Raw genomic sequence first — 18,661 nt, 5'->3', positions numbered from 1 at the left:
CGCCCCCCGCGCCCCCCGCGCCGCCGCCCTGGGGCCCGAAGCGGAAACTTTACAGCGCAGTCCCCGGCCGCAAGTTCATCGCCGTGAAGGCGCACAGCCCGCAGGGCGAGGGCGAGATCCCGCTGCACCGCGGCGAGGCCGTGAAGGGTGAGGGGGCGCGGGGGGCGGGGTCGCGGGGGGCGCGGCGCCGGGCCTCCCGGGGCCGCGGAGGGCCTGTCCTCAGGGGTGTCCCCGGGAACTCTGAGCCGCCGCGGTCACTGTGGGATGGCTGTGCCGCTGGGGACCCCTTGTGTCACTGCGAAGGGAGGGCTGTTTGTCTTCTCGGAGCTCCTGTCCTGTGGGTTCCTCTCCATCCTCTGTCGTCTTGGGCTCCCCAAAATGTCACCACAGGGGCTCTGCTCCTCACGGGGGTGTTTCCGTGTCGTTCTGGGGGCTGGTGGTGGTGGGGTTCTCATGTCCGTAGGACCCTGTCCTGTTACAGAGCTTCCTTGAATTATGGGGTTCCTGTGTCACTTCTGGGACTTTCTTCATTGGAAACGCTTGTGATATGTGGAATTCTCTGCCAGTTCTGTGGGTGTCTAATGAGGGGATCCTGTGCCGTGACAAGCTCCTCCCATTGTGGGGTCTCTGTTATCACTGGGGTCCACCCCGCATGAGTACCCCCTGTCCAGGGAGCCTGAGGAAGAAGCAGTCGCGTTGGTCAGCTCTCCATGGTCCATCATGGGGCCCAGTCTCCTGGCCACAGCACAGTGACCCTTAGCTCTTGGCAGTGACCCCTGGGATGGGCACCAGAGCAAGGATGAGGGTCGGTTCGAGAGCAGGGAGGAGAGCGGGCAGGAGCAGGACTGTGGCCCCTGCCTCTGCCTCCTGTCCCCCCTCGAGTGTGTCCATCTGTGCATCTCTTTGTCCCCTACATGCCCATCCTGTGCTGTGCCCATCTGTTCTTTTCTCTCTTCCGTGCGGATCCCAAAATTTTCCCAGGGAAAAAGCCAGGAGGATGAAGGGAAGGAAGGGAAGAGAAGGAGAGAGACGGGAAGGTTGGGTGGTGATAGTGGAGATGGTGGTCGGGGGCGGAGGGCGGCCAGGTGGGCTCCGGCTGCGCCCCTCTGCCCTGACAGCCTGTCTGGCTTCTGTCCCCCCAGTGCTCAGCATTGGGGAGGGCGGTTTTTGGGAGGGGACCGTGAAAGGCCGCACGGGCTGGTTCCCGGCTGACTGCGTGGAGGAGGTGCAGATGAGGCAGTATGACACCCGGCACGGTGAGTGACCCCTGCTTCCCTGGATGGCCCCTGAGGGTCCCTCCTCTTCCAGCTTCCCATTGCTCTTGCTTGGAGGCAAATCCAGATTATATTCACAGAGAAAAGACTAGAACAAATTCAAACACACAGAAGTAGATGCAAACTCGTGTGCATGACAAACGTGCCACGTAGCCCACACTCACCAACGCACTCGTGCACAGCTGGACCCTGGGCCGCTGTGGGGACACTTGGGGCATGCCCAAGTGCCAGCATGCACCAGCCTGGGGTCCCCCATGCGGCTCTCGTGACCACAGTCCTCCCCAGACAAGGTTCTCCCATCAACGCTGGGCACTTGGAGTGTGCGACTGCTGTGTGGCTGGCAAGCAAGCAAAGAGGTCAGTGTGAGAAAAGAGGCGTCATTCCAAAGTGGACAGATTGTCCAAGTGGGCAGTGCAGGGAGGCCTGGGCCAGCCAAGAGGAAACGAGGCCAGCTGGGCCCAGAGGGGCTGTCATGGGTGCCCCAGGGCCAGGATGGTCTAAAGGCAGCAGGTGGGGGGCCGACTACAGCCTTAGCCGGCGGGGAGGACGTGGGGGCAAAGGCCGTGGCTCCTGGGGCTGGTCAGCAGCCGCCGTGTGAGCCGGCTGGTCACCTGCACCTCCAGGAAGGAGCCTTCTGGGTGCTGGGATCTGAGGTGATCTTGCCAGTACAAAGGAGAGAACTGGTTCTTTCAAACCCCAGCCAGAGCTGACTGCAAGCCCTGGAGGCCTCTCGACCCATGGATATTTCTGGCCCCAAGAGCTAGTGGGACAGGGGATGCCCCTCCTGAGTGGTGGCTCGTGGTGGTCACTAATGGTGTGTCTGGACCCAGGGTGCACACATCTGTCTTTCTGCACACGAGGGGCTCAGACCCAGCGTTGCTGTGCTTCCTTGTCCTGGGTTGAGAATTTCCCCAGGGCAGCCCACCCTGTGTGGCCTGGGCCTCTGCCCTGGGTGGAACGTGGCTGCTGATCCACTCCTGGGCAGGATTCTTTACTCTTATCCTTGGCTGTTCACCACCTTGCTCTGATGGTTCTCCTTGTGGCTAGGAGCCTGGAAGGGACATGACCCCCTCTAGTCTGCCCACGGTGGGCAGGTGGGGTGGTGTGTTGAGGTGGAAAATGAGTTCAGCAGTTTGGGAGCTAGTGCCAACTGTGGATAGGAGAGGCGCCAGGAAGCCTCCAGACCTGCCTAGGGAGGAGCCCTCTGCTCCCCCGTAGGGTGGGGAATGAAGGTTCTGGTTGCAGAGCTGTGTGGGTTCAGGGGCAGCTGGAGCTGAGTCTGAAGCTGGGGAGGAAGGGAGAGAGGTCTGGACTGGACTCCGAATTTGAGAACAGCTAACGTTTCTTAGGTGCTTGGCACGTGCTGGTTGCTGTGCTGGGAGCTGGGATCACAGGGGCTGGCTCTCCGAGCGAGGAGCAGGTGTGTGCCGTGTTCCAGCAGGCGTGTTGTGGTGTGACTGTGATGGCGTGAGCCCAGGGAGGCTCCCTGAGCTGGTTGAAGGAGTCAGAGAGGGCTTTTAAGCAGAGGGGTTGTTTGAACTGAGCCTTGCAGGGTGGCTGGGGCCCGACAGGGGGTCAGCTGACGGGGTGAGGCAGAGCCTGTTGGCCAGAGTGCGGCGTGGCCTGCTGCATCTGCACGTGCGGGCACCCAGCGGGCACCCAGCGTGCTCCGAGCAGCGTCAGGATGCCTGGCGTGGTTTTTCGCTCTTTTACATCTAAGAACTCACCAGTTCATCCCAGCAGGCCTGGGAGGTGGGGACAGTTGTTAGTCCATCTCTAGGAGGACGGGTTCCACAGTCCAAGGAGCAGAGGCTTGTTTGCAGTGCAGGCAGTGGGCGGCAGGGTCTGTGCTGTAACCGCCACACTGAGCGGGCTCTGGTGTGAGTGAGCCTGAATGGGGCAGGGGCGGGGCTGGAGGCAGGGGTCCTGGGACCAGGGGCGGTAGTTCCTGGCGGTGTCATAGGAGGCGGGGTCTGGGGGAGGGGGTTGCTGTCCGGATTGTGCCTTTCATTTAGGATTCATTTAGGAGATGGAGCGGGGTGGGGCAGGGCTGGGCCTGGGTTCTGGAGAAGGGAGAGGACACAGAATAGCCTGCTGAGGGGCTGTAGGCCTCTGGGCGATGGTGGGGCCTGTGGACGAGGGCTGGGGCTCTGGCCTGTGCACTTGTAAGGTGCCAGAAGGTACTGGGTAGGTGGGAGCATTTCCTAGGTTGGCGGGGAGACAGGCCTGCCAGGCTGCCCGCTGGCGGGTGGGAATCACCTCTGTCCTCACCTGCAGGCCTGGCCCAGCTGCTCTGGACAGAGTCTCTGGTCTGGGACCCAAGGGCTGAGTTCTGCCAGAGGTGAGAGGGTGGCCCAGGAACACAAACCTGCTTCCAACAGGCCCAGATCCAAAGGAGGATCTGTTTCTGAGACTGGAGCAGGGACTTTGAGGCCAAGGAGGGGACACTGCCAACACGCGTGGGCCAGGCGACACCCGTGGTCCGCAGAGCGTGGCTCCCACGGTGCCCGTCTGGGTGAAGGGAGCAGGTGCAGGCGGGGAGGGTGGGCGGGGAGGCAGGGCGGGGCGGCCCTGGGTGTCCTGGCGGCTGGTGTGGGACCCCGGGCTGTGGCTCGGCTGGCTCCTCCCGCCTCCTCTTTTCCTTCCAGTACTTGGGCGACCATGCTGTGTGTTTTCATTTTAGCTGGCTTTTACGTGTCTGATTAATAAAACTGGAAAATGAATTTGCGTTATGTAATAAATATACTGTGTTTGGTCGATAAATATAAAAATAGGAGGCCAGTGGTCTGCAGAGGTTCTCGTTTTTGGGGGGTGGGGGCGGTCCTTCTTCAGGCAGGCACTGTGAACATTTCCAGAGTTGGGTCAGTGTGGAGATCGGTGCGGTGGAGGGGAGAGCGGTCTGGCCCCCCCCGGAGCTGGGCGAGGCCTGGCTTTGGGGTCAGCAGGGTGGTGGAAGCAGGTGTGCTGCAGAGGGGAGAGAGGCTCGAGCACTTGGGAGGGAGCCCGTGAGATAAAACTACAGGCCGTCAGAGCCGAGGGGGGCCTCCAAGGTGAATTGTCCCACTCTGTAAGGAGGGCCAAGAGGGACTGTTGACATGCAGAGAGTCACACAAGTTAGCAGCAGGGTGCTGAAATCCAGACCAGTGCTTTTCCTGACATCTGTGGGTTCTGAAATCCAGACCAGTGCTTTTCCCAACATCTGTGGGTTCTGAAATCCAGACCAGTGCTTTTCCCCACATCTGTGGGTTCTGAAATCCAGACCGGTGCTTTTCCCGACATCTGTCTTCTGACGGTAACACGAGCTCGTCTTCCTGTCCCGCCGCTCCTCCTTCTGTCGTTTGACTCAGCCACCCATCCTGCCGTCCAGCTGCTCATCCAGGAACCCCCCAGCAAGCCCCCACCCTGCGCTCTCCCTCCATCCACTCATATACGCGTTTACCGTTTGACCCGGCCTGTCTGTCCCTTGTGCCATCCAGCCATCCACCAGCCAGCCAGTCAGCTGTCTACCGCTTTGCCCTCCCAGTTAGCACTCGGAACGCATGGTATGGATCGCAGAAATAAACGCAGCACAGCTCCTGCCTGCAGGGAGCTCACAGTCAGTGGAGGAGACTGGCCGTCAGAACCGTGGTTCCCTCTCGGCTCTCCTTCCCCACTGCTGTCTGTTACTCCTCTGCCCCAGCTGTCCAGGCTGCTCACTGTTCCTTGAAAACCCCGAGCTGGCACCCGGCATGTGACTCTGCCCTGAACACCCCCACCCCTGGAAGGCCCTTTACCCACAGAAAGAGATGCCCCCTTATGCCCTCTGTTCCTTTGTTCAACTCTCCCTTCACGGTGAGGCCTTCACGTGACCACCTGGAGCTGCTGTGTCCCCATCTACTTACTTTTCCTTTCTGCTTGCCAGCATTCAGCATGTTCAGTTCTGTGTCTGCCTGGTCCTTGACTCCTCTGTCTCTTCAGCTGTACAGTTTAGACTGTACGCTGTGCAGCGCAGAGGCTTCTTTCTGTTCTCTGCTGTATTTGCAGAGCCTGGTGCATAGTAGGGGCTCAGGACATACTTCTTTTACGAATCAGTTAATCTTGAGAAATGCTAAGCTGGTAGAGAAGCGGGGAGGAGCTGAGGGATGAAATCTGAGGTGGTGGAGCTGCAGAGCTGGAGCAGAGGTCCTGAGAAGCCGGAAGCAGGAGTGGGTGCAAGGGTACTGGAGAGCCCAGCGCGCAGGCCGCGGGAGAAGTCAGTCTGGAGCAGAGCGGTTGTGCCTAGAGGTGTGGCCTGGGACCTGCTGGCTTGCAGGACATCAGCAAGGCCGAGCTGGGGTAGCAGGTAGCTGGCCAGCTCTGCAGGGAGAGCACGATGGGGTAAAGCTCTGTGGGAGGCAGTGAGAGCAGGCAGGGGGACCCGTCCCCCAAACCTGGACCCCTCCCTGCCCACTCAGAGAAGCGATCCCGAGCAGAAGCCCCGTGAGGGTGAGCATCCCTGTGGTGAGGGACACACTGACTACACAAGGCTGCCTCCGTGCCAGAGCATAAGGCTATGTAGCGTGACACCTGCACTTGCACACACAGACGTGCACACACACACAGCCACGTGTGTGAGCACAACAGCTGCACGTGACTGCAGGTCACACAGACATACGCCTGTTTGAACACAGTGCTTGGACACAGCTCCAGGCCACTCCCGTGTGCGTGCTCACCTTCTCTGCCCTGAGTTTCGGGGCTTGCTGGCTCTCCCTGTGGTTGCCCTGGCCTTGTTTGCTCTCCTCTGTGCAGCCACTCAGGAGAAGGGTGAGCCACAGCCCCTGCCCATTCTGGACCCTGGACCCTTTCCTGCATGGTCCCCTCAGCCTTCTTACCTTAGGACTGCTGGGCCCACTTCCCCAGGCTTTGGACCCCTATTCCCATGTGGGCACAGCCAGGCCAGGGGCATGTGTGTGGGCAGAGGCTGGTGGCCCGCACAGGTGAGGGGGGTTCAGGCCAGTTGGAGGGTCAGACCCTCTGTCAGCTCCTCAACCTCCCTTCAGAAACCCGGGAGGACCGGACAAAGCGACTTTTCCGCCACTACACAGTGGGTTCCTACGACAGCCTCTCTGCACACAGGTACAGAAGGGGCAGGTGGGCCAGCGCGCGACGGGGTCAGACGGGCGGGGGGAGGCCCCGGGGGGAGCAGTCAGCAGGGCGGGGTGGTGCCCAACCTGCGCGTCTGCTGCTTCGCCGGTCAGTCCAGGGACGACTCCCAGGGCAGGCGCTGCCCATGGACCCCGTCCGGGGCGCGTGGGGGGGTCAGCCTGATCCAAGTGCTTTCAGCAGGGTTCTTCTCACCTCTCCATTTTCCTTCATCAGTGACTATGTCATTGACGACAAGGTGGCTGTCCTGCAGAAACGGGACCACGAAGGCTTTGGTTTTGTGCTCCGGGGGGCCAAAGGTAATGACCAGGGGGTGTCCCGCTGGCGATGCTCGCCTCCTGCCTGGCCTCTGCCCCCTTCCTCCCTCACTGCCCGCTCCCTTCCTGTCTCCCAGCCGTGACTCTCTGTTCTGGGTTTGGGATGTTGGTAGGAGGACGCAGTTCTGTCCCCTCCCTGATTTTCGGGGCCTCTGCTGAGGGTGTCTAATGGAGTAGGGGCCTTTCTGGTGGGGTGTGGGGTGGGCCTCTCAGAGGGGTACCTTCCGGACTGCTGGGCCGGCTCTTCTTGCCCTGGGCAGCCCTGTGTGCGGCAGTCGGGCCCAGGCCGGGCACGGGAGGACTGCCCTGGCGGCGCCCCCGTTGACCGCCCCCTCCCCGCCCCACAGCAGAGACTCCCATCGAGGAGTTTACGCCCACGCCGGCCTTCCCTGCGCTCCAATACCTCGAGTCGGTGGATGTGGAGGGCGTGGCCTGGAGGGCAGGGCTGCGCACGGGAGACTTCCTCATCGAGGTGAGGCTGGGCCTTCCCCGTGCGCGCGTGGGTACCGGCCTCCAAGCCCGGGAGGCCTCACTGGACCCCCACCCCGGCCCTGGCCGTTGCAGGTGAACGGCGTGAACGTGGTGAAAGTCGGACACAAGCAGGTCGTGGCTCTGATCCGCCAGGGCGGGAACCGCCTCGTCATGAAGGTGGTGTCAGTGACCAGGAAGCCGGAAGAGGATGGGGCTCGACGCAGAGGTGAGTGTTGGGTTCCCCTTCTGTCCCCTGACCTTAGACCTTTGACCCCAGGCCCACGCTCCTCTCCTCGCCGCAGCCCAGACTGCTGACCTCAGGGGCCTGAACCTAGGCGAAAACCCACGTGTGTGGCCTGGGCACCCATCCCTGACGTCAGACAGCCAGCCCTGCCCCAGCTTCTGACCCCTGACCCCAGGTTGCCCGCCTAAGATTCCTGCCCCGTCCTTCCTGGTGCCCCCCAGCCCCTGGCATGGAAGAGCCCTCCTTCCCAACGCTGCCAGCAGCTGCCTGGAGGCCGGGGTTGCCATGGCAACTGTGAGGTTGACGCTGCCGCCGCCGCCGCTTATTGTCGGAGGGAAGGGGGAGGCGGCACCTGCGGGAACAGGAAAAGCGTCTTCTCCCCGCGCCGGCGCCGCCCGGGCTGTGCCGCCCGCCGCCCCTGCCCAGGCCCTGGCCTGGCTGCCCACACCCCGGCCCCCAGAGGGGCAGTGGCCTCCGGGGCCTGGGGGAGCCCTGGAGCGGCAGGAGGCCGGCTCGCGGGAGACCCCTCCCAGCCCCCACCCCATGGCTCTGGGCTCCCCCGGCTCAGCCCTTGAAACTGCAGCCTGGGTCCCGGGCCGAGGCCGGCCGGCCTGTGAGCTCCCTGGGGCCCTGACCGCCTCCTGAGGCCCCAGCGGCCCTGGCCCAGCCTGACCTTCAGCCCCGCCGAGCTCCCAGCACCATGAAGAAGTTTGCATCCAGCCGCAGCCTCAACAAGATCCTGGCTCAGTGTGACTCGTCCTCCCGGGAGTACGAGGAGATCCAGGCGGTGGAGCGCGGGTGGCACCTACACCTGGCCACGCCACGCTGCCTGCTGCTCGACAGGAGGTCCAAGGCCTCCCTCTTCTTTGCAGCCCCGCCGCCCCCTAAGAGAGCCCCCAGCACGACGCTGACCCTGCGCTCCAAGTCCATGACAGCAGAGCTTGAGGAGCTTGGTGAGCGGCGGGGCAGGTGGCGGGCAGACAGCCCGGGGTGGGGGGCCGGGTGGGGGAGCTGGCCAAACTCAGGCAGAGACAGAAGGGAGGACGGATGGACAGACGGATGTATGGATAGGTCAGAGGCAAATGCGTGGGTGCTGGAGTGGTTGGGGAACTGGGCTGAAGAGGGAGGCGGCGTGTGGCTGGACTGGGGGCTGAGCGGCAGGGCGACAGGGCTGGAGATGGACCTGGGGTGCCCAGGTCTCGGGTAGGGGAGCAGGGCCTGGCCGCCTGTGTGCTTGACTGCATGTGCACGTGCTGCCCCCGGCCCCCCACGCCTCCAGTGTGACTTCGCTCCTTCATTTCATCCAAGTGAGGAGAGGGGCCCTGAGCTTTGCTCCAGGCGCTAACTGTGTGGTCTGTGCCTCCCAAACCCTCCTAGCACCTACTTATGCCTCCGCTAAGCAGGGCAGTTACAGTAAGCTGCTACCTCACAGGGCTGTGGGAACATTGCTGGTACAGTGATGGAGCAGGCCCTCAGGAGTGGCTGGAGGCAAAGAAGAGTGTGTTGGGGCTTTGCTGGGCGTGTGGGGCCACAGTCCCAGGATGGCCATCAGTAGCCTCATCACTGGCGTGTGCAGATGTACATGACCACGTCCTGACATATGGACAGTTAATAGTGGTCATGCCCTAACTTATATGACCGTGAATATCTTCATCATGGCACGTTCTAACATACGTCACTGCTAACATGCTCTATCCTTCTATAATCTGGACTCAATCCTAGTCTGGCTCCAGCCATAGAAGGACCCTGACTGTGGTCCTAAGATGAGCTGTGACCCAGTGCTGGGCACAGGAAGGGCCTTGATCATGGTTCTAGACTGAGCCCCAACCCTGGTCTCAGGCTTGGTTCTGCCCCAGCCATAGAAAGAGCCCTTACCTGTCCCCTAAAATTATTTCCGACTTTCCTCATGGACTTTGACCCAGTCCTTTGCTGAGCCACCCCCTTCCAAGCAGGTGCTCTTGACTGCAGTTTGGTTCAGTGGAGAGGACAGCCAGCAAGACAGATTGAGCTGACGTGGCCAGGACCATCTTCCCCATAAATATTCTGAATAAAGCAAAACTTTAAAAAATACACAGCCAACTCAAAATGAAGGGAGAGGACTTTCCCAGTTATCAAAAATGAAGAGAGAAATCAGAGCCAAGAGTGTGAGAGGAAGCTGATGCTTCCATAATCCATGAGGTCCTGGGACAGATAAAGACCCTGAGGGCAAGGGATCAGGGCTCTGATGCCCCTACAAAACCTGAGAGATGTGGAGAAGCTAAAACCAAACCCCAAACTGGAATTAGCATCAGAAGAGCTAGGAATCATAGAAAAATGTGAGAGAGACAAGTCAAGGTGTTTAAACACCAAGTTTAACAGAACTCATAAGGCAAGAACAGGACAGTGAGAAAAACAAGCAGATTTTAAGAGGATTCCTAAAGAACTGTTACTGAAACAAAGTTTAGCCACTGAGATTTAAAAAATCCATGCCTGGGGAACAGTATACTGACCTACCCGAAGGAAGAAACTATGAATTAAATGATAAATCTGAGATTACCCAAAATTCAGCACAGAAAGATAAGGAGATGGAAATTATCAAAGAGCAGAGAAGAGATATGGAGGACAAGCCAGACAGCCTAAATAAAGTCCCAGAGAGAAGGGTAAAAAAATTGAGGAAGAGGCAATATTTGAAGAGTAAATGACTGAGAATTTTCTAAAATCGAACAAGGACTTGAGAATCCTGTTTGCAGGAGTCTAAGTCTGAAACAGTGAAGTGAAAACAAAGCTACCTCTGGTAGTAAGAGTTCACAGCACCATAGATGAAAGGGAAAATCTTAACTGCCAGAGAATGATGACTTAGAAAGGAACAGGGGTCAGACTGACAGCAGAGTCGTCAGCAACAGCAGATTTTGGAAGACAATGGGACAGTAACTTCAAAGTCTTGAGTCAGAATGCTTTTCCACCTGGAATTCTGTGTCCAGTAAACTCCTCAGTCAAGAGGAAGGGAGAGAAGCGGGTGGAGGCTGGGCCCCAGGGTCACAGGGGTCCGAGACTAGTCATGGGGAGCTGATCCTTCACACTGATTGGGGCTCCAAACGGATACGGATCGATAGTCAGCAGTGGATGTGGCTAGACCCCACACTAGGCTCTGGCGGGTGGCTCCCAGAAGCCTCCTGCCAGGGACCCTGTTCAGCTGCGCGTTCAGAAGGGATCCTTCCTGCTTTGCACAAAGAGGTGCTTGGACAGCCTGTCATCCAGGGGCTCAGGGACTCTGACCTGCAGAAACAGAACTGCCTTTTGCTTTCTGGGCTGCTTCTGTCTGCAGAGACCAGTGCATGGAAGAAGAGCCTCCTTCCTCTCTGGTCTGGGTGTTTCCTCTGCTGCCTTCTGACAGGGTTGCTCTGCAGACCTGTCTTCCAGAGGGAAGGGGCTCACTCTTGCGGTCTGAGATCAGATCCTTCCACCAGCTTTTCCTGAACAGAGTTGGGGAAGGGGAAGGGACAGCTTCGCGCAGAGCCTCTGTGCACACTGCTGAGTGAGGGGTCGCAGTTTTAGCTGACCTGGACCCAAGCCCTTCCTGTGGCTCTGTTGTGAGAAGGGCCTGGGTGGCCAGGAGCACAGGAAGACCACTCCTGCCCCCAAAGACAGTTGTTCTGGGGAGCCAGCCCACTTGCTGACCTTTTCCTGACACACATGGTTTGAGAAAGCCAGGCTGGCATCAGGGTCTTCTCAGGTGCCTAAGCAATCATCCCATGATTCACTGTGCTTTTTAAATAAGACCCATGGGTTCCTTGCCAACGTTTATGTCACAACATCAAGGGCGGATAGGGCCCTTAGGTGTCCTGCAATCTATTGAGACAAGGACCTGAACACGTGGGAAAAAATGAAAATATGAGGCCACAGAAGCAGCAGGTGGCAAGGACGGGGCTCGGGCCAGGTGGCGCCTTGCTGTTCAGAGGGTCCTCAGGAGGAAGAGGAAGGGAGGTGTGTTCTGGGGGTGGTGTCCCAGCAGAGGGGCTGAGGAGGCTGGTGGAAGTCGGGCTAAGAGGAAGGGGTTGGGTAGGGACTCTCCTGTGAGGAGGGAGGAGGGGGAGGAGGGGGCCGGTCAGGACCTCTCAGTCACCGCGTGCTCAGTGCGTAGCTCCGGCCCCGGGCATCCTGGGGCAGTAGAGGCCAGCGGGGCCCCGAGGGGCCAGAGCACCTCCGGTTTATCCTCTTTCTCATAAGAAGCCTGGAACTGCTGGGTTCCTTTCTCTTTTGGGATGAGAATGTCAGGGCAGCTGCCGTGCCGGGGGTGCTCCCTGACTGGCCACGGTCCGGCAGACACACTGACCTGCCCGTTTTGGAAACATACTTCAGGAACGCTCATGGGCGACCCTTGCGCCACGGATGGTCTCTGAAGTGGGTTTCTGTGAGGTTCAGCCTTTTTTCTGAACAAACGTTCGATTCAGCCAAGTACGACTTAGTCGTGCGTTCACGTGCGCACGTCTGCATGTGCGTGTGGATGTACACAAGCATGTGTGTGTGAGCGTGTGTGTGTGCATGCACGCGGCATTGTCCCTGCTTGTGTTCCCACCTTGAATTTCCTGCACCAACTCGGCATTTGGGTGGATGTGCCACTCACAACCTGACGGGCATACAGCCTGGGGTGGGGGAGGGGGGTGGCAGTCGGGGGTGGAGCCCAGGTGCCGAGGGACAAAGTCTGCCTCTCACCCCATTTACTCTGTTTCTTGATTCCAAGCCTCCATTCGGAGAAGGAAAGGGGGTGAGTCATCTGCTGTGCCCCAGGCCCAGCTTTGCCCGACCCCTGGTGAGGGAAGGTGTGTCAAGTCGGGGGGTCTGGAGGCCTGTGCTGTACCCTCTTGTTTAGGGGCACAGTAGAAAGACCTGGGAAGGGTCAGATGGGCTGGGCTGGGCTGGGCTGCTGAGTGTAGCCACAGGCCTTGGGGGCTCGGGCAGGCTGGGCGGCGGTGTGAGGGCGTGGGAGTCTGAGATAGAGCTAGAAGAGCCCCCCAGGGGAAGCCACGGCCTGTGCCAGGCCTGGAGCGGAGGAGGGGCTCCAGGGGGCCCAGCCGAGGAGCTCTCTGGGGCGACAGAGTGGCTGGGCCGGTGGGGGCGGGGGTCCAGGTGCTCAGCCCGAGCTTGGGTTCTTTTCTGGGACTCCTGTGGCTGGTGTGTGGGTTCTGTTTCTGCCCTGGTCTGTTGTGGGGTTCCGGCGAGTGCTGACATCCTTTCAGGGCAGGGATCTGGGCGCCGCAGCTGGGTGGCCTTCAGCGCTCCGTTCCTCCCGTCAGGCTGCCCCCCATCCTTTGAGCCTCCTCCCTGCACATCCATGTGTCTGGCCTGGCTGCTCCGGGCACAGCATCCATGGGCGGAGAGAGGCTGGGCCTGGGTGCTGAGTTCCCGCGTCTGCCGGCCCCACCTGTCAGCTGGCCGTGGGCCTGTCTGCCGCGCGGCCACGCACGCCGGATGGGAGCCTGCGAGGGCTCGGCTGTGTGTGTCCTGACTCGTTTGTGCCCGGTCCCCCCCATTCCTGGGTCTGCTGGGCGTTCCCTGTGCTTGGGGCACACTCGCCTGCCTCAGCCCAGCTTCCCCGTGTGGCCAGTGAGCTTGCCTCTGAACTTCCCCAGTCCTTGCTCCGGTCCCAGGTGAAATGCTTTCCTCAAGGTCTTTTCAGGTAGAAAGGAGATGACTAGGTCTCCTCTGGGAACACTTTTCTTGGCACCTTTGAGGCAGACACAGACGCTCTGCTAGGAAGCTTTTGGTTCTGCCCTCAGCTCATTAGCGGGGCTCCCAGGGTGCTCTGCGGCGGCCTGTGTGGTGCTTCCGGTTGTAGGGGACGTGGTGGCGATTCGTCGCCCCTGAAGGCCCCTCATCCCCTCTCGGGTCCTGGTCCAGAGAGGTGCGTCCCCAGCTGTGTCCCTGCCGTGTCCGGTCCCCACACCCAGTGTGGCTGCGGGCAGTGGAACTGAGCAGTTCCAGGGCCCCAGGCCTGGTCCCTAATGGCCTTCGTTTCTTCTTTCTTTAAGACTCTAAAGTAATTTATTTAAGAATATATTTTTTCTCGTTTTGTTGGGGATTGTGGTCAACCTCACCAGCTTGTAGTTTGCAGAATTCTTGGTTCTTTTCCGTTTGAAAATAAGTCTTGTCTGGCCTCAGGCCCCCTTGCTGGTGGCCAGCGGCGGTTTTGCTTTGCTAACTTGCCTTGTGTCTCTGGAACTGAGTTCTTCTGGACCTAGAGATGCAGCCTGTAGACCCCAGCTCAGGTGGGCGTGTGCCCTGCGTGGCACATGGAGATACTTTCTCTCTGCTCATGTCGTTATGCCTGCGGTTTCTGGAAAATCTGGTTGTGAAGTCTGGTCTCTTATTGGATCTGTGATTTGGGGCAGCTCCTCTCCCCAGAGCTTCAGATTCTTACTGGTGAAGTGGAGACAGTAGCTGTATCCTCTGCCTGTGGCCGTTGCGGGATAAGAGGAATCATGTACTCTCTTCTCACGCTGGAAGTCACCAAGTGAAAAGTGAAAGTAAAAGTTGTTCAGTCGTGTCCAGCTCTTTGTGACCCATGCAGTCCATGGGATTCTCCAGGCCAGAATACTGGAGTGGGTAGCCGTTTGCTTGTCCAGGGGATCTTCCCAATTCAGAGATCGAACCCAGGTCTCCCACATTGCAGCTGGATTCTTTACCAGCTGAGCCACAAGTGACTTAGCAAATGGTGGTGATGGGGATTCAGCTTCCAAAGGGAAATCACTCATCTCATTCTAGAAGCAAAAGGAGGCCCCTCTGATCCCCACTGCCCCTGGGGATGCTGAGAGCTGTGCACAGGCCAAGTGGGCTGGTCTGCAGATAAAAGTGTGTTTAGCTGGTGACTCCAGCATTTGTTGAACTGCCATGTATTTGGGGCCTAGGTTGGATGCTCAGGACATGCAGGCACGGATGGCTGTTTGCTCTCTTCTCCCCGCGGGCTGTCTGGGGAGATGAGGTGCAGAGACAAGAAGGGTTGTAGAAAGTGTGTCCTTAGTGCTTGCCTTGAGCCAGACACAGCTGCAGCCCTTCGGCCAACTGTGCTGATTCTCATAGCAGACGCTGAAGCGGGCACCTTTTTATGCCTGTTTTATCAGATCAGGAAATCAAGTCACAAAGAGACTAGGTCAGGATGGATCTGGACATCTCAGAGTTTATTTCCGCCCCTATGGCAGTTGCTGGCAGTGCTGGGAGGAGGTGTCGTGGCTGACCACCGCGCTCCCGCTGGGGCACTTGGGGCATCAGGGGACTAGTCGTAACCAGATGTGTGCTCCTGTATGGGGGGTGGGGCTCGGGGGGTTTGGTGGCTGAGTGACAGGTGGGTCGCAGTGGGGCTACGGACGGCCAGGCCAGGGGGCAGCCGGGCAGACAGTGGGGCTGCCTCCCTGTCTGCTGTGTCCTGCGTGCTGGCCCTCAGTGGACCCTCCCCAGTCATCCAGACACACTTGTGTAACAGAATCTCCAAGTCATGTTGTTCATCAAAACTACTGCTTTCCAAAATATTAAATAGCTTTAAGAGAAACGAGCAAGCAAAGGTTTTCTTTCATAACAGATTTGAAAAGAATGCCTCCCGAGGGCATCTGGTTTAGGCCTCAGCCCCAGGCTGGCCCTTCTCCCTCCTAGCTTCTGGGGCAGCTTTCTGAGGGGCTGCTGGAAGCCCCTCAGCAGTGCCTCTCCCAATAGCCTCTTCTTAGCACCTCCCGGCTGTGCTTTAGGTCTCTAGCCTGGGGCAGTGAACCACTCCCTACCCCCCACCCTGGTTTTGGTTTATGCATATTCTTTATGGACGCGGGCTATGCACCAGGTTCTCTTCTGGAGCTGCTGCTTGCCTCGGTGCAGTGAGGGTATAGACGGGAATAACGAAAGGGCAGCGGGAAACTGGGAAACTCAGGAAGTCTCTGCCTCTGAACAGTCTTGCCCCTGCCATGGTTCTCCCCCTCATGGCCAGCCAGGCTTTCCTGGAGCCTCCCTGAGGGGAGAGGCCAGCCTGGAGTGGGGGCTGGTTCTGGCATGTGCGGGGCTTGGGTGGGATACGAGTCTCAGGCCTCCTGTCTTGGATCAGGAACGCATGCCTTGGGGAGTGAGGGCTGGGCCAGGCTGGGCGGCCTCTGTCAGCAGCCCCTGGAGGACCAGCTTTGCGGGAGGCTGTGTCTGGGGCTGCAGAGGGCTGTCGCAGGTTCAGGGGCCCTGTGGCTGAGGCGGCACCTCTCTGGCTGTGCAGAGAAGCTGGATGAGATCCTGGCAGCTGCCGCGGAGCCAGCACTGAGGCCTGACATCGCGGATGCGGACTCAAGAGCGGCCACCGTCAAGCAGCGGCCCACCAGCCGGAGGATCACCCCCGCTGAGATCAGTGTAAGCCTGCCTGGCGGCTGGGGGCAGGGGCGTGGGCAGGGCACAGGGGCTGCATCCCCTCCCCGCCGCTTGTGTGTGTGGAGGGTGAGGGTTCCTCATCTGGACTCCACTCTTCAGGGGTGGGGGTGAAGGACCCCAAAGCCTCTTCCGAAGACACTGGGGGCCATCTGAGCCCCCAGAACAGCCACAGTTCAACACGTGCTGAGTGCTCACTCGATGCCTCCTGCCTTTGGCAGGCTCTGTGCCCCCTGGAGCAAGGACCCCACCCCAGCCCAGTGGAGGCCACAGCATGCTGTGCCTCTGTCCCCCACCGCCCACTTCTGGGCTGTCGCGACCCGCCCCCCCCAGCCTCACCGAGGCCCCCTGCCTGCCTGCTCTGGCCCCGTCTGGAAGAACCCTGCCCAGGGCTGCCTGGGTCCCACAGCTCTGCCCCTGCTCCTTGGAGGCAGGACCTGGGTCTGGCTTCTGTGTCAGCCACTGTGGGCACCAGGGCTGCTGGAATTAGCACATGGAGGGTCTAATCTCAGGCTTAGGAGGAGGATGGGTGGGGCCGGATGGGGAACTAGGGACCCCGGTGCTCTAGAACCTCCATATACCCCTGCCCCCTCCAACTCTCACAGTCACTGTTTGAGCGCCAGGGCCTCCCAGGCCCAGAGAAGCTGCCAGGCTCCCTGCGGAAGGGGATTCCACGGACCAAGTCTGTAGGTACGGCTGGGCTGGGGGCTGCATGGGGCTGGAGGACTGGGTTGGGGGTGGAGTGGGTGCCGGGCTGGAGGCCCCTGTCTCTCCCCACCCTTCAACTGAGGTTGACAGTTTCTCTCCGAGTCCTGCCTCTCCCTGGCGGCAGCCCAGGAATCTCATTTGTTTGTGGACGTATATGGGGGCTAGGGGATGTCAGTCCTTCACCCAACCAAGAGATACTTTGCTGAAAGATACCCCTGCGGCTTCTCCCCGTCCCTCCCCACTGGCGGGCACCCTGGTCCTGCCCTCCCACAGACGCCGGCGTCCCCGCCCCTGGCTCTCCTGTGCCCTGCCTGGCTGTGCCCTGCAGCCCAGCGCGGCACACTTCTGATGCTAGCGCTGCTCTGCCCTTGAGCCTGCCCCCTCCGCTCTCCAGCACTCCAGCTACGCCTCTAGTCCCTCCTCTCCTTCACAGGCAGTTTTCTGCAGAAGGCCCCCTACTTGCTGTCCCCCACCTGCCTCTTGGCCTGGGGCAGACCAGCTTTGTCCATATTTAAAGCTGAAATTGTTCCCACCAGGGGACTCCTCCCAGGGGACACACTTGACTTTCCTGCTCCCTCCTCCTTGAAGCTTTCTCCTCTAGGACTTCAAGGACAGTTGCCGTTTCCCCCTCGGTTCTGTCTGCATCTCTCCCCTGCGGGACGTGGGTCTTTCTTGAGGCTGTGTCAGCCTCTTAGCCTTTTGCACCTGAACCCATGGGGCCTCATTTCCCCTCACCCTTGGCCACCTCCTCTCCTGACCCCGGGCTGGATCATCTAAGAAGCCCTCCCCACCATCCCTCCCTCCTGGGCATCTGGGCCCCCTAACCTCCCCACCTGTCCGTCCGTCCAGCCACAGACATGTCCAGTTTTCTGTCCATCTGTCCACCCGCTGGCCTTCCTGCCTGTCCGTGCCTTTATTCCTGTGTGCCTGATGCCCAGCAGAGTAAATGCCTCGTCACTGCTTGCTCCGGCATGTGCTTACATGCAAGGTCCATTTGACACTTAGTAGCTTTCCTGAGATAACACCATCAGCACCTGTGGATTGCAGATGAGGAAACTGAGGCAAAGGGGAAGAATGACCTGGCCCAGGTCACACAGCTGCCTTGCCTGCCTTCTGTTCACTCATCTGGCCAATCAGCTGCAGACTGATTGCAAACCCAATCCCTTATTCACCCCAGGGCCCTGCTGATTAGTACACACTCTACGCTGATTCTGGGCAGGGTCTGGGGACTCGGTCAGGGGAGGTGACATGTCTGTAGACAGCTCAGGTCAGCAGTTGCATGGTGGGTATGCAAGCATATTTACTAGGGAGGACCAGTCATGCTTGGGTGACAAGGAAGGCTGGGGAGTGTGTGTTTGGGCTCAGACATGCAGGACGCCTGGGGGTTTCTGGGAGATAATGGGGTGAGTTGCTGACAGCAGTGGTCCTTCAGAGACTGCTACGGTCATTTCTGTAGGTGGAAGGTTGGGGAAGAGGGCACAGGAGACTGCAGCTATTTTGGAGCCAAGAAGCACGTCCCCCTCACCTCCCTGGCCTGAGCCCTGGGCATTCTGTGTTTCCTCCTTATGCGCTGGCTGCCCCACCAAATTAGGAGTGGTGTGCTTCCTCACACACCTTGCAGCGCTACCTGGCCAGGCCTCACTGTCCTGCCTCAGTCTCTGAAGCCCCAGCTTGGGTCTCCCTGTGGCCGCCTGCCCCAGCTCCACCCTCTGTGTACCCTCTAGTCCACCTCTCTCGCCAGGGGGCGCTTTCTGCAGTGCAGGGGTCACTTTGCACCCCCGGAGTTGCTCCTCTGTGGGCTCCGCGGGGCCGCGGGGCCCTGGGCCACCCTCTGCCGCTTCATCTGGGGGTGTTTGTCTCTGTCCCCTTCTGACTCAGCTCCGCGTGCTGTTACCCACCCGCCGTCTCTCTCTCTGGATGGCCTGTCCCTCAGCCCTGCCCAGGCCCAGCACTGCCCCCTGCGGGTCCAGGTCTAAGTGCCTGTCCTCAGGCTGTGAGCCGCTCAGTGGAGGTTGCCAGTGGCTCCCTTCCTGGACACTCCTGGGCTCTGTCCCCAGGGAGTGCGTCTTTCATCCTCCATGCCCACCCGCTGGCCTACCACCTGTCAGTCGCTTGAATGTTGATCGAGGTGTGAAGACTCTGGGGCTCCTCACCCCTTG

The 18,661-nt window shown here is 59.8% G+C and overlaps 1 protein-coding gene and 1 long non-coding RNA gene across 2 annotated transcripts in view; both read left to right on the top strand.

Moving 5' to 3' along the window:
• Window positions 1-18,661, top strand: part of SHANK3 (SH3 and multiple ankyrin repeat domains 3) — a 54,141-nt gene that overhangs the window by 19,105 nt on the left and 16,375 nt on the right. The window contains exons 13-22 of the mRNA XM_040233139.1: window positions 2-147; window positions 1,143-1,256; window positions 6,293-6,368; window positions 6,612-6,694; window positions 7,060-7,184; window positions 7,277-7,409; window positions 8,300-8,380; window positions 12,148-12,171; window positions 15,649-15,779; window positions 16,400-16,484. Coding sequence (XP_040089073.1) covers window positions 2-147; window positions 1,143-1,256; window positions 6,293-6,368; window positions 6,612-6,694; window positions 7,060-7,184; window positions 7,277-7,409; window positions 8,300-8,380; window positions 12,148-12,171; window positions 15,649-15,779; window positions 16,400-16,484 — 998 coding nt within the window. The remainder of the gene's footprint in view (window position 1; window positions 148-1,142; window positions 1,257-6,292; window positions 6,369-6,611; window positions 6,695-7,059; window positions 7,185-7,276; window positions 7,410-8,299; window positions 8,381-12,147; window positions 12,172-15,648; window positions 15,780-16,399; window positions 16,485-18,661) is intronic.
• Window positions 1,495-3,997, top strand: LOC120857788. The gene is made up of 2 exons (XR_005719735.1): window positions 1,495-1,630; window positions 1,898-3,997. It is a non-coding gene; the product is annotated as an uncharacterized LOC120857788 (long non-coding RNA).

This window comes from Oryx dammah, unplaced genomic scaffold (assembly GCF_014754425.2).
Source record: "Oryx dammah isolate SB20612 unplaced genomic scaffold, SCBI_Odam_1.1 HiC_scaffold_29, whole genome shotgun sequence".
NCBI lineage: Eukaryota > Metazoa > Chordata > Mammalia > Artiodactyla > Bovidae > Oryx > Oryx dammah.
This window is presented reverse-complemented; position numbering and strand designations above follow the sequence as displayed.